The sequence below is a fragment of the Aspergillus mulundensis genome (assembly GCF_003369625.1).
Source record: "Aspergillus mulundensis strain DSM 5745 chromosome Unknown scaffold_3, whole genome shotgun sequence".
NCBI classification, from domain to species: domain Eukaryota; kingdom Fungi; phylum Ascomycota; class Eurotiomycetes; order Eurotiales; family Aspergillaceae; genus Aspergillus; species Aspergillus mulundensis.
Genome location: NW_020797891.1, coordinates 2,036,754 through 2,048,880, shown reverse-complemented (window position 1 = coordinate 2,048,880; position 12,127 = coordinate 2,036,754). Strand labels below are relative to the sequence as shown.

At 51.1% G+C, this 12,127-nt stretch overlaps 5 protein-coding genes across 5 annotated transcripts; 3 read left to right on the top strand and 2 right to left on the bottom strand.

Moving 5' to 3' along the window:
• Positions 1–302: 302 nt before the first annotated feature.
• On the top strand, positions 303–1,457 carry DSM5745_04287 (cytochrome b5 reductase family protein; the record flags this gene model as incomplete). Its single annotated transcript, XM_026746303.1, has 1 exon — positions 303–1,457. The coding sequence occupies one exon, from the start codon at positions 303–305 to the stop codon at positions 1,455–1,457; it is 1,155 nt and encodes a 384-aa protein (XP_026605299.1).
• A 69-nt stretch (positions 1,458–1,526) lies between these two features.
• Positions 1,527–4,247, top strand: lysF (homoaconitase LysF; the record flags this gene model as incomplete). Its single annotated transcript, XM_026746302.1, has 3 exons — positions 1,527–1,790; positions 1,859–2,147; positions 2,218–4,247. The coding sequence occupies 3 exons, from the start codon at positions 1,527–1,529 to the stop codon at positions 4,245–4,247; spliced, it is 2,583 nt and encodes an 860-aa protein (XP_026605298.1).
• Positions 4,248–4,809: 562 nt separating this feature from the next.
• Positions 4,810–6,822, top strand: DSM5745_04285 (ankyrin repeat protein; the record flags this gene model as incomplete). The annotated part of the gene is made up of 4 exons (XM_026746301.1): positions 4,810–5,249; positions 5,313–6,033; positions 6,093–6,251; positions 6,298–6,822. The coding sequence occupies 4 exons, from the start codon at positions 4,810–4,812 to the stop codon at positions 6,820–6,822; spliced, it is 1,845 nt and encodes a 614-aa protein (XP_026605297.1).
• Positions 6,823–7,967: 1,145 nt separating this feature from the next.
• On the bottom strand, positions 7,968–8,870 carry DSM5745_04284 (uncharacterized protein; the record flags this gene model as incomplete). Its single annotated transcript, XM_026746300.1, has 1 exon — positions 7,968–8,870. One exon carries the CDS (start codon positions 8,868–8,870, stop codon positions 7,968–7,970), a length of 903 nt encoding a protein of 300 aa, XP_026605296.1.
• Positions 8,871–9,660: 790 nt separating this feature from the next.
• Positions 9,661–11,575, bottom strand: DSM5745_04283 (tRNA modification GTPase; the record flags this gene model as incomplete). Its single annotated transcript, XM_026746299.1, has 2 exons — positions 9,661–11,241; positions 11,315–11,575. 2 exons carry the CDS (start codon positions 11,573–11,575, stop codon positions 9,661–9,663), a joined length of 1,842 nt encoding a protein of 613 aa, XP_026605295.1.
• Positions 11,576–12,127: the final 552 nt, after the last annotated feature.

The following is a 12,127-nucleotide window of genomic DNA, read 5'->3' as shown; positions in this document are numbered from 1 at the left end:
GCCAGTCAGTAGAGAACAAACAAGCGTATCTCTACGGTCAGCCGAGGACAAAAAGCTGATCCCAGAAGCGTTGAAGCAACATAAGCGACAGGAGTTCAGAATTCAGGACAGAGAAGCTTGTCTTTTGACTGGCACTCGAACGGAGTACCCTAATAATAATAATAACAACGTCCTGGAGCTGGAGGATCGTCATTCGTGCCTGATTCGGACTAGCGCCTTAACCCTTGAAAAAGGGTAACAATGGCCACTGGGCGGAGTCCAAGAGCCCACGATAATTCCTAGCTTGCGCCTTCGACCAACCCATGAAGCCTAGAATTCGGTCACCGGGCTTCTTCCTTCAAGATGCACATTTCACGCGGTCGTTAGTTGGGCCACAGCGACAACATGCCACTAGTTGTCCCCCCTCGGCGCAATTATCCCCAGCATCTCCCGTTTCCCGCCAGTGGCTGCGGTTGACGTTGGTCACAATAACAGCTGCAGGAGTTGGCGGATACATCAAGTGGACGCAAGATGCGAAAGCGGGCTCGACAACTTTGAATCCTGTTCGGTTCACGTCATACGAGCTAGTATCTCGGGAACCCGTCTCAACCACCGGCAGCTTGTTTACGATCAAGCCTCCAAAGTCAGATGGAAGCAATCTCGCGATATATGAGGAGGCATGGAATACTGGAATATGGAGTGTCATGTTCAAGCAACCACAACTACAAATTGGCCGAGATTATACCCCGCTGCCGCCAACGTCAGACACTGAAGGGGACGTATGTCTGCGGTTCTTCATTCGCAAAGACCCCTTTGGCGAAGTTTCCAGGTACTTGCATAGCCTAAAGATAGGAGCACGCATTGAGGTGCGCGGGCCCCGGATTGAATGCGAGATTCCTTTGGAGACAGAAACAGTTATCTTCGTTGCCGGCGGAACTGGCATTGCCCCTGCTTTGCAAGCAGGACATACCCTTCTTCGACGTACAAACCAAGTCAATAAACCTAGGATACACATTCTGTGGGCAAATCGGCAGCGGCAGGATTGTGTGGGTGGGCGCAATGAGTCTACGGACGCAGCTGCTGAGGTGCGACCGTCATGGCTTTCCCGGATCTTCGGATCAAAACCAGACCGCAGTTATGCTCTTACGAAGGTAGGGGACACTGTGGAATCGTCCCTCATCGTTCGAGAAATCGAAACTCTTAAGGCGCAGTATCCCGAGCAGGTTACTGTACAGTATTTCGTCGACGAGGAAAGCAGTTTCATCGGGAAGAGGTCTATTTGGGACTGTACCAAATCTGCCGAGTCTTCATCCTCCGGGAAGGGCAACCGCAACTTGATCCTTGTTTCAGGACCAGAAGGCTTCATCGGCTATATGGCTGGGCCTAAGATCTGGGCGCAAGGCATGGAGCTACAGGGCCCGCTCCAAGGTATTATCAAGGAGCTTGATCTTCAGAACTGGGCTGTGTGGAAGCTTTGACAGCTCACTACTTTAGGCGAGCTTCCGCCTTCTCCGTGTAGCATAGCCATAATGCACTGTTAACCAACGATGACGAGGCAGCATATCACTCCTCTTGCAGTAGAACAAGCTCCGACAACGGAGACCTCGGGCGGTCTCGGCACGCTAACTGCTTTCCGCCGAGGCAACCCCGGACATTCAAGCTGGTTGACCAATGACAATACGCGCCACCTGATTCGCCAGGTACAAAACTTAGAGCGGACATCGCGCAAAATAGTTCGGAACAAACTTCACCAGCTCACCACCTTCTCCGCGTTCCGCAAGAGCAATAATGACGGTGAGTTACCTGCCAGTGTTCAACTAGAATAACTATCTTCACGCAGCATCTTGTCATGGTTGTCCGGTGTACTGACTTAATGCAGTCACGATTCGTGTCGCAAAGCGGCCGCCGCTGGGCGGTTCTGCGATGCGCCATGTCGAAGAACTATCAACGACGAACACTCACTTCCACCAGACGCAAATTCCAAGACGTCTTCCAGTCACAACTTGAAGATCCTTCCTCCGCCGCACTGTTCTCCACGCTGAACTCCTCAAAGGCCGTGCCCCAGACACTCACGGAGAAGATTGTACAGAAGTACTCAGTGGGATTGCCACAGGGAAAATCCGTCAAGGCCGGCGATTATGTCACTATCTCGCCCCATCGTTGCATGAGTATGTCTGGTTCCATGCAGTTGGCCCCAAATGACGATGAACATGACACAAGCTAATAGATAAACTCTAGCACATGATAACAGTTGGCCTTGCGCATTGAAGTTCATGTCCATTGGAGCTTCTCGCCTGCATAACCCAGATCAGATTGTGATGACCCTCGACCACGACGTGCAAAATAAGTCTGAAAAGAACCTCAAAAAATACCAACAAATCGAAGAATTCGCCACCAAGCATGGCGTGGAGTTCTACCCCGCTGGAAGAGGCATTGGTCACCAGATCATGATCGAGGAGGGGTTTGCTTGGCCCGGTACTCTTGCTGTTGCAAGCGACTCCCACAGCAACATGTACGGTGGTGTGGGATGTCTGGGTACTCCCATCGTGAGAACTGATGCGGCCAGTGTCTGGGCTACGGGTAAAACTTGGTGGCAGATTCCCCCAGTCGCGAAGGTGACTTTCAAGGGTGTACTACCTCCCGGTGTGACAGGTAAAGACGTTATTGTTGCCCTTTGTGGTCTCTTCAACAAGGACGACGTCTTAAACCATGCGATTGAATTCACCGGATCCGAGGAGACAATGCGAAGCCTTTCAGTGGATACTCGGTTAACCATTGCCAATATGACAACTGAATGGGGCGCGCTGTCTGGACTGTTCCCCATTGACAGTGTGCTGAAAGGATGGCTGAAAGGTAAGGCTACGACCGCAGCCATGGGGCTTGCGGACGGCCCGTTTAAGACCCGGGCCGCTGAGAGGTTCACACACCCACTCCTGGAGCAGTTGTTCGAAAACCCGATGACCGCTGACAAGGGCGCCAAATACGCCAAGGAGCTTTTCTTGGATCTTTCAACACTCTCTCCTTACGTCTCTGGGCCAAACTCTGTCAAAATTGCTACGCCTCTCAAGGAACTTGAGGCCCAGAACATTAAGGTGAACAAAGCTTACCTCGTCTCCTGCACAAACTCGCGAGCTTCCGACATTGCTGCCGCGGCCAAGGTTTTCAAGGACGCTGCTGAGAAAAATGGTGGCAAGATTCCTAAAATTGCTGATGGCGTCGACTTCTACATAGCGGCTGCTTCGATCCCGGAACAGATTGCAGCTGAGGGCAATGGAGACTGGCAGACGTTACTTGAAGCTGGAGCGACGCAGCTGCCGGCTGGGTGTGGACCTTGTATTGGTATGGGCCAGGGCTTGCTGGAGCCGGGAGAAGTCGGTATCAGTGCGTCCAACCGTAACTTCAAGGGTCGGATGGGTAGCACTGAGGCAAAAGCGTATTTGGGAAGCCCGGAGGTCGTCGCTGCTAGCGCGCTGAGCGGCAAGCTCAGCGGACCCGGCTGGTACCAGACACCCGAAGGTTGGACCGAGGTGATTCGAGGTGAAGGAGATGGCATCCGAGAGGAGGAACGCATGCTCACGAATGAAGAAGCTTTGGAGAAAATAATTGGTCAGTTAGATGATCTTGTGGCGGACGGTGAGAAGCGTTTTGCCCCAGAGACCCCGGCGGCTGAGGTATCCGAACAAGGCCTGACAGAGATCTACCCCGGATTTCCCGAACGTGTCTCTGGAGAACTCGTCTTCTGCGACGCCGATAATGTCAACACAGACGGAATTTACCCTGGAAAGTACACCTATCAGGATGACGTGCCTCCGGATACCATGGCCCGTGTCTGCATGGAAAACTACGATACAGAATTTTCGACCACCGCCAAAGAAGGAGATATTCTAGTCAGTGGCTTCAACTTCGGCTGCGGGAGTTCCCGCGAGCAAGCTGCGACTGCTATTCTGGCAAAGAAGATCCCCCTGGTTGTATCAGGCAGCTTCGGGAACATCTTCTCCCGCAACAGTATCAACAATGCTTTGATGGGGCTTGAAGTTCCACGACTGGTCGAGCGCCTTCGTGAGACGTTTGGATCGGGCGACAAGGTTCTTACTCGCCGCACTGGATGGACTCTGACCTGGGATGTGCGCAAGAGCCAAATCGAAGTCCAGGAAGGCGAGAATGGGCCTAGGTGGACGCACAAGGTTGGAGAATTACCTCCCAACGTCCAGGAGATTATTGCCAAGGGTGGTCTGGAAAAATGGGTCAAGAACGCCATTGGTGCATGAAGCCAGTGAGCCTTCTCCTTACTGAAATGGTATTTCTCTGTTCTATTATACCCAGCGTGTTCCTTTTGAGTGTTCAAAGGAATTCAACGGCATTGACATAACCAGGCGTTGAGTCATGCTGAAATGCATTCAGGCGCTCTTGTTTGGCATTGCTACTGTTTAATTTTCAAGCACTGTTGTTGGATATGATATGCATGTATATGTATACAAAATCAATCTGATTGATCAATTTAGACCATCTTTGTTGTTCCCATGACTGAGGGAACTTCTAGTCATGCCATAGTTGTTACTAACCCAAGTTGTTGACCAGGATGCTTGCCTGGGCTTCTCATGCAAGAGAGCGGGGGCAGTGCTCGCTTCCCCCCTCTCATTGCGTTTAGTCTCGAACGCTCCCTCCCGACATCTACTATGTCCTTTGCATTAATCGTGTCATTTGTGCTTATTGTCAACTAGATTCCATGTCTGAACCCTTATCACAGTTTTATAACTACCATTGCTCGGTGTGTGTGGCCTAACCACTAACTGGGAGAGGTCATGGTCCCTAGCAGCCGGTTGATACAGCATGGATCCTTTGTCTGCAGTAGGATTGATTTCAGGGTCCTTTCCGGTTGGACATGTCATTAGCGAAACGCTAGCGGGTCTAGCAAGTCTGCGCGAGAAATACCAACACGCCGACCTTACGATCGAGGCGCTCGAGAAAGAATTGGGAACGATCAAGGCTGCGATCACGCATTTGGAGGTCTGGACAAGAGCCAGACTACGCGAATCTCCAGCTGAATACAGAAGTACCCTGGAAGTTGCACTTGATGGCTGCCGCACGGTCATGGAAGCCCTATCGGACGAGGTTCTGGTTCTAACGCAGAGCGCATCGCCAAATGAGGCTGGAGTCGGCTTCCGCACCCGCATTAGGGTTCTCTGGAGAGAAGATGTCATGAGGGGACATCAGGAGAGGCTCCGTTCTCAGCTGATTGCCCTACAATTGCTGGTGCGAGCCTGTCAATGGTGAGTTGATTCAATTGTCGACTGCCCATCCAGCAAGTCCTGTGGCTGACTAGACATATTTAGCCAGTATTCTGCAGAGCAAGTGGAGCTTTTGCGTAAAGCAGAGAGCCGTCACATCATACGGAAGGTCGCAGATGACGCTGCCACGCTACGCTCCTCAACAAGGTGTGCTGGTTCTCGAGCCGATACCGCTTCCAGACTGAGCCAACACGAGTCCACGGCTGGCGATACGGTCTTTGAATTCGACAGAACCCTCGCTGCGACCTTGCTATATCAACGTGTACCGCAACTTTTGTACTCGAAACCAGAGACGAGGTCCGCCACGAGCAACGGCAACCACAGTCGAATGACCGATGAAGGCTATGGCAGAGCAGGTCTGACGGACGGCTCAATACACACCTGGCGTCGCCAGCATGACAGAGATATCAACACAAGCATTGACCTTACGTCTGCAGAAGGAGCCGGCAATCATCTCATTGTCAAGATCGCTCAGACGAGCTCTTGGACTGACATGGAAAAACTGATTGAACGCGGGTGTGACCTGGAGGCGAAACACCTACCGACCCGCCGAACCGCCCTTCATGTTGCGGCGCACTGTGGTAATGAGGCAGTTGTAGAAATTCTTATTCGCAAGAACCCACGCCTTGATGCGGTTGACAAGTCGGGGTCGACGGCCCTACACCTCGCAGCCTCGCGCGGCCACTGCCGGGTCCTCGAGTCACTGATACTTTCCGAGCTGATAGACATTGAAGCGCGGGACTCAAGGGGGCGCACTGCTCTCTTGGTTGCCGCGGAAAGGGGTGAAAAGAGGCTACACATATTTTGCTTCTCTCCAAGGCAAAGGTAAATGCACGAGCAGACACGCAGATGACTGCCCTTCCTATCGCAGCCAAGCAGGGCGACGATGCCATTGTCAAGCTGCTAGTCAATGCAGATGCTGATCTAGAAGCCAAAGATGGCACACTAATGACTGTATTGCATTACGCTTCTGAAAAAGACCACGTGGAGTTATGGAAATTCTTCTTGATAACAAGGCTGGCTTTGACAGAAGGACACCACTTATATGTGCTGCCGCTGTTGGTGGACTTTCAACAACCGCGTTGCTTCTAAAAAGAAAAGCCTCGAGTCGATGCGTCGACGATGTCGCATGACTGCTATGCATTGGGCTGCATATAATGGGCACACAGAAGTAATGGAGATCCTCAGCAGTCGGAAGAGTTCTTTGACTGCTCTGAACTTCGTGAAGCGAACCGCGCTCCACTTAGCCGCTATGAACGCTCAATTTGCCGTCGTAGAGCTTCTTCTCAGGAAACAGGTACCAGTGGAAACCAAATGCCAATCTGGATTGACGGCTCTGCACTACGCATGTCTCGCGAACAGTATCGAGATTTCAAGGTTGCTCCTTATGTCAGGCGCCGATGTTGAAGCACAGATGGACGACGGAATGCAAAGGCGTCCTGTGCATATCGCAACCAACCAAAACTCGATAGGACTCCTGAACCTGCTTTGTGACAAACGGGCTACTATCGAAGAATTCTCTAGGCTACAGAGCTCTTGGAGTTGCATGCTGTGATGGTCACGCTGCTGCAGTAATAAACCTTCTCGACCGCAACTCTCCCGTACAGCGTCCGTTTGACACTGGGAGTCGGGAAGATTCTCCTCTGTGTCTTGCTGCAATGGGTGGATATCTTCCAGTCGTAAAGCTCTTGCTAGCGCGGTGCTTCCGTGAAGAAACAGGACGAAGAAGACTGGTTTCCTTATCAGCATGCTGCGTATTATGGTCATCCACGCGTTCTTGAGGTCCTTCTGTCTCATACTCTAGCCAATCCAGCAAGCGAGGGTATGAGGCCAAACTTACTGTTCGAGGGTATTGGGTTTGCGCCGGCGGCCAATATCTCTGATGAACGCAAGATGCAGGTATTGAATATACTGCATCGAGCACAGCATCAACCAGAGTCATTTGTACAAAATACAACACTTCCAACGGCTTCTTCGTACATGCAAGAGGCACATAGGAGGAACTTTGGGCCGATGATGGTAAACACGGGTCCTACACCACCGCAGCAATATCTTCTTTCACCACAGTTCCAGAAACAGTGAACAAAGATGGACCTGCTCAAGAGCTCCCAGGAAACTTGGAACAAGGACTACCCTCCAGCCGTTCCCAAACACCAGAACAGATGCATCGGCCCCCGCTTAACGAGGAGCAAACATCTTTAGGTCCAGCGTCTGGAAGAGCCTTTGAGCGATACCTTAACTTTCATCCCGGACATGGTCGACCATTATCTCTGTCCTGGGCACCGCAGCAGCCGCCAGCTACCTCAAGAACTCCATTGAGCCATCCAACTGTCCGTGATCATTTTGTTCAACCTGACGGTCTCCTGTCCGGAAACGAAGGTTTCTTTAGAGAGAGGTCGCGACGATTTATCCAAACACTGGTGTCCATAGTTGAGGTAAGTATGATTCGTAATAAAGCCGGGTCTTCGTCAGGCTGGAGGGTCAAGGGATCGGAGTCCGGACCGTATACACCAACAAGGTTCGGCACTGGCATCCGACTCTGAGTCTATAGCTTCATTTTCTACTGCTTCTGAGGGCGTTGGATCTTTTCCGGGATTTGCCGAGCTTCCTGGCTAATCTCAAATGTCTGTTATATATGAATCATATTATCCCATATATCCCATCAAATATTGTGCTCCTCCAATGGGACTAATCCTACGATCAGCCTGTGTTTGAGCCCTTGTCTCTTGCACTCACAGCCCCTTCGTTACTTCTCCTGCTGAAGAACTGTGCAATTCGATCAAACCCTTCTGGCTCTTTAACCCAATGCCCATCATTCTCTGCACCAGTAAAGTCAAGCCACTCAACCGACAGGCCCATGGAACCCTCTAGGATGCTTCTTGCCAGCCTGCCCAGTTCCACCGGCACCCAAACATCATCAGTCCCATGCATCAAGAGCACCGGCGTTGAAAGAACAGTCGTATTAATCTCCTCTAACCTGGAATCACCAAAAAGCCGCCTAGAGAAGAACCCCAAGGCGGCCTTATCTTTACCTTGCTCATCTCCAACCTCTTCTCCTAAAGCCGCAACCCCCTCGGCGAAGGGTAACCACCCGCACATCCCCAGGAACCCACCCAGCCTCCCATCTAACGATGCATGAAGACTCAGCAGAGTCCACAACCCAGTCGCCATCCCCTGGCTCATCCCTCCTAGAAACACCTTCTCTTTCTGACCCTCCAAAACCCCAACCTCCCTCTCCACGAGTCCAACAATAAACTCAACTGACTCTCGTAGCCCTTCCATCTCCTCCTGCTCCTGATGCTTCGCCCCAGTGTCAGAGTTCAAACCATCAGTACCCCTGCCCGGCGGCCCCGCCCCAAACCAAGCACACATCTCCTCCTGAAACAAGCTGCTCCAGCGTACCCGAGACGTAGGAAGCACCCAGCGCCATGTTGGAAAGGCCGTAGGGAGATTGATGCCTTGCGAAGTGTGCGAGGTGAACAAGTCTTCTGCGAATTCGCGGCCGCAACTTCCGCGGCCATGCAGAAGGATTGCGGTGTGCGTGTGTGGGTGGTCAGGATGTGGAGGTATTATGTGGGGGATTGGAAATGGGGTGGTGGACATTTTAATCTTGTCGAGGCGAGTAGTATGGGGTCTTTAGTGATCGGTGATCTGAATATTCTGTCGGTGATAATGGTTTATTGAATGATGGAAGGGGAGATGTAGGAAGCAGGCGGCGCTAGGCCGTGGATGGCCGTCGAAGACACTCCGTGGAAGCCCTAACAGCCCATAGGATCATGATCTTACATAGATACCGATGCTGTGGAAAATCCTGCCCACTGTCAGCTGCTCGTGACAAATATGGTGCTGCCTATTTATGATAAAATCTGGAAGCATGGCGATGATCATAAATTGAGTGAGGACGCCTAAGTCCAGTGTCTGCTACTGCAATCTGCTTGGGGTAATGCCTGCTATCGACCAGAAATTTCAACTCCATTGTGATAAACTACTCTTTGGGACAGCCGCACGAGGAGGATAGTCGCCCTCCAAAACGCCTAGAGATCATGTTGTAGCCTTTGCGCCCATCGTCGTCCAACTGGGCCGCCTATGGCTATGCCTGCTTGCAGTGTAATGGCTGGCACCCGGCGACTTGAAGCGTCCTGGCATCAAGACAGCGGGTCCTTCACGAGGTGTACGTCACAGACCTGCGCCTACGGCTTTTGTCCTCGTCAGCCTCGCATTCGAGTTAGCTCATGACTGTGGTTATATGACCCTCTAAAGTTTTGCCGATAGCGCGTTCTGCCCATTGGGCGATGTCGCCAGAGACACGCAGCGCTCCGAGAGCGAGTGCGGCACGGCCAATGGGAATAGGACCTATAGGCTAGTATCTGCTCCCATGGGCAATCCGGTAACCCTACTTGCCGACACAGAACTTCTCAAAAACTACACCCAACACATCCTCAACATCGCCGCTTTCACCCTTGCCCGTGATCGAGGCGAGAGCATCAGCGGCATAACGCAGGTGCTCCGCAGCGACCACAATGTCCACGTCCAGCTCATCCGAGTTCGTCTCCAGAAATTTCAGAGAAGAACCAGCTGAAATTCCGTGAGACGTAGGCGTGGCTTGCGCCAGGAAATCATCCAGGCTTTGTAGACATACTTGCAGATTAGAGCTTTGGCGATGACTCACTCCCAGCGAGTCCTCCCAGTACGAACGATCGTACTGTCCGTTTGTATCGCCATCCACTCCGGCTGGAGTGGCCATTTCCTCGAATGTGGATATCAAGCCCTGTAGGAAGGTAGGCCAGGTGTTGGCCTCAGGTTGTACAGGTCCATTCGAGGATTCGAGGCATGAAATGCCAAAGAGGCGCTTGATTGGTACTTCAGGGAAAAGCTGGTTCACTTCCATGGCTAGCTCGGGCGGCACTTGAGCGGTCTCGTTAAGGCCCATCGGCGGCAGCCGGTCGCATTTATTGATGGCAACGATTATATGCTTGCCGGCACGCACACAATCGTTAGCTGCATCAACAACAACTGGCTCCACAGCAAGTCGATATGGCGCCCCTCTCTCAGATCCATCCTCTACCGAGATCACCACCACGACCACATCGGACTCTAAAGCCCGCGCGCGAGCCCGCCGGATACCCTCTTTTTCAACAGCACCAATTACCGGGGACACACTCCCAGACGAGGATCTACCAGGCTCCGACCGTATTCCAGCCATGTCACCCAGCCTGCAGTACCAACCGCCCAAGTCGATTCCAACATCCACGATATCCCGGGTAGTGCCTTCCTCCGTGCTGACAATAGCCGCCTCTCGACCAACAATCCGGTTTAAGAGCGAGCTCTTGCCCGCATTTGGCGCTCCGAGTAGGGCAACCTTGATCCCGCTACGCATAAGCTCCCCCTTTGACGCATTCTGAATGTGCAGTTCAATCTGCCGACTGAGAGCCCGCACCTGTGACGCCACAGACAGGATCAAGTCGTCAGAGGACTCGTCGAAATGTTGGTCCTCCGAGAAATCAATCAATGCCTCAAGCTCCCCGCGTGCGTAGAGTAATTGCTGACGCCATTGTTCGTATCTTTTCGACAACGCATCACTTGCGCCTCGGACAGCCAGGCGCCGCTGCTGTTCGGTATCTGCCGCTAGAGTATCGCCCAATGCCTCAATTTGCGGGAGGTCGAGTCTATCGTTCATAAAAGCTCGCCGAGTAAATTCTCCTGGCTCGGCGTATCGCAGCATATGTTCTCCGCCGCTAGTACTCGCGATGGCTTTTAGAACCGAGCGTACAATTGCCGGTCCACCGTGAAGGTGAAATTCCAGTACATCCTCGCCAGTGACAGTCTTAGGGCCCGGGAAGTATAGTACCAGCGCTCCGGCATCAAGGATACCTGCTTGGCTCAAAGGATCATCGGAGGCAGGATCGTAGAGGGTGCGCACGGCTGCGACACGGGGACGCGGAAGCGGACCTTTGGGGCATAGTGCTTGATAGACCTTGAGAGAGCAAGATAGCGATTGTTAGCCGCCACTTCTTTGGTGTTCGTGAGAGGGATGCAGTTCTGCCTACCGACACGCAGGCAGGCCCCGAAACTCGAACCACAGCAATCGCAGCCCGACCTGGAGCCGTAGAGAGCGCGTATATTGTGGAATCACCGTCGTGGAAGATTCGACTGCGCACTGATGCTGAGAAGCACCTAGGCTGCGGAGTTAAAGGTACAGAGGTATTCAAGGCATGGCGCAATGAATGCGCTCCACCCCAAGCCCGAATCAGTGGCGAGCGAACGGGACTAGCAACCCATCGCAAGTGCCGGAAAAGAGACGCCCGCATGCGCGGAGATGTGAAGGGTAGAAAGAGGTGTCAGATAAAGAAGTTAAATTATGAAAGGGAAGATTGAAATAAGTTGATCACAGTTTGTATGCCAAGTCAGAAGCAAATTCCACATCACGTGAATTACTACAGAGGACTAAATTAACACTCACGCAAAAACTCCACTTTTTATAAATATTATATATTACTTTACTTACTACTTTTTATTTACCCTTAAAAAAATTTTACCTTTAGTATAGCTAGGTTATTATATAATTTTTAAAGCCTTTATAATAGGTTAGCTATTTATTAATTTTAAATCTTATTAAAAAAATAAAGGTCTTTTTATAACTAGTTTTTATATTAATAATATTATTTTATATTTAAAATATAAGTATTATTTTAAAGTTAATAGCTATATAATCTAAATATACCTTTATAATTAAGGTATTAAATAAAATATTTTTAGGTAATAACTTAGCCTTTTATACTAAAATTAAAGTTTTAATATATTAGGTTAGCCTTAGTAAAGTTAATATTTTTAAGTTTTTATATTTTAAAGGGTTTAAAATT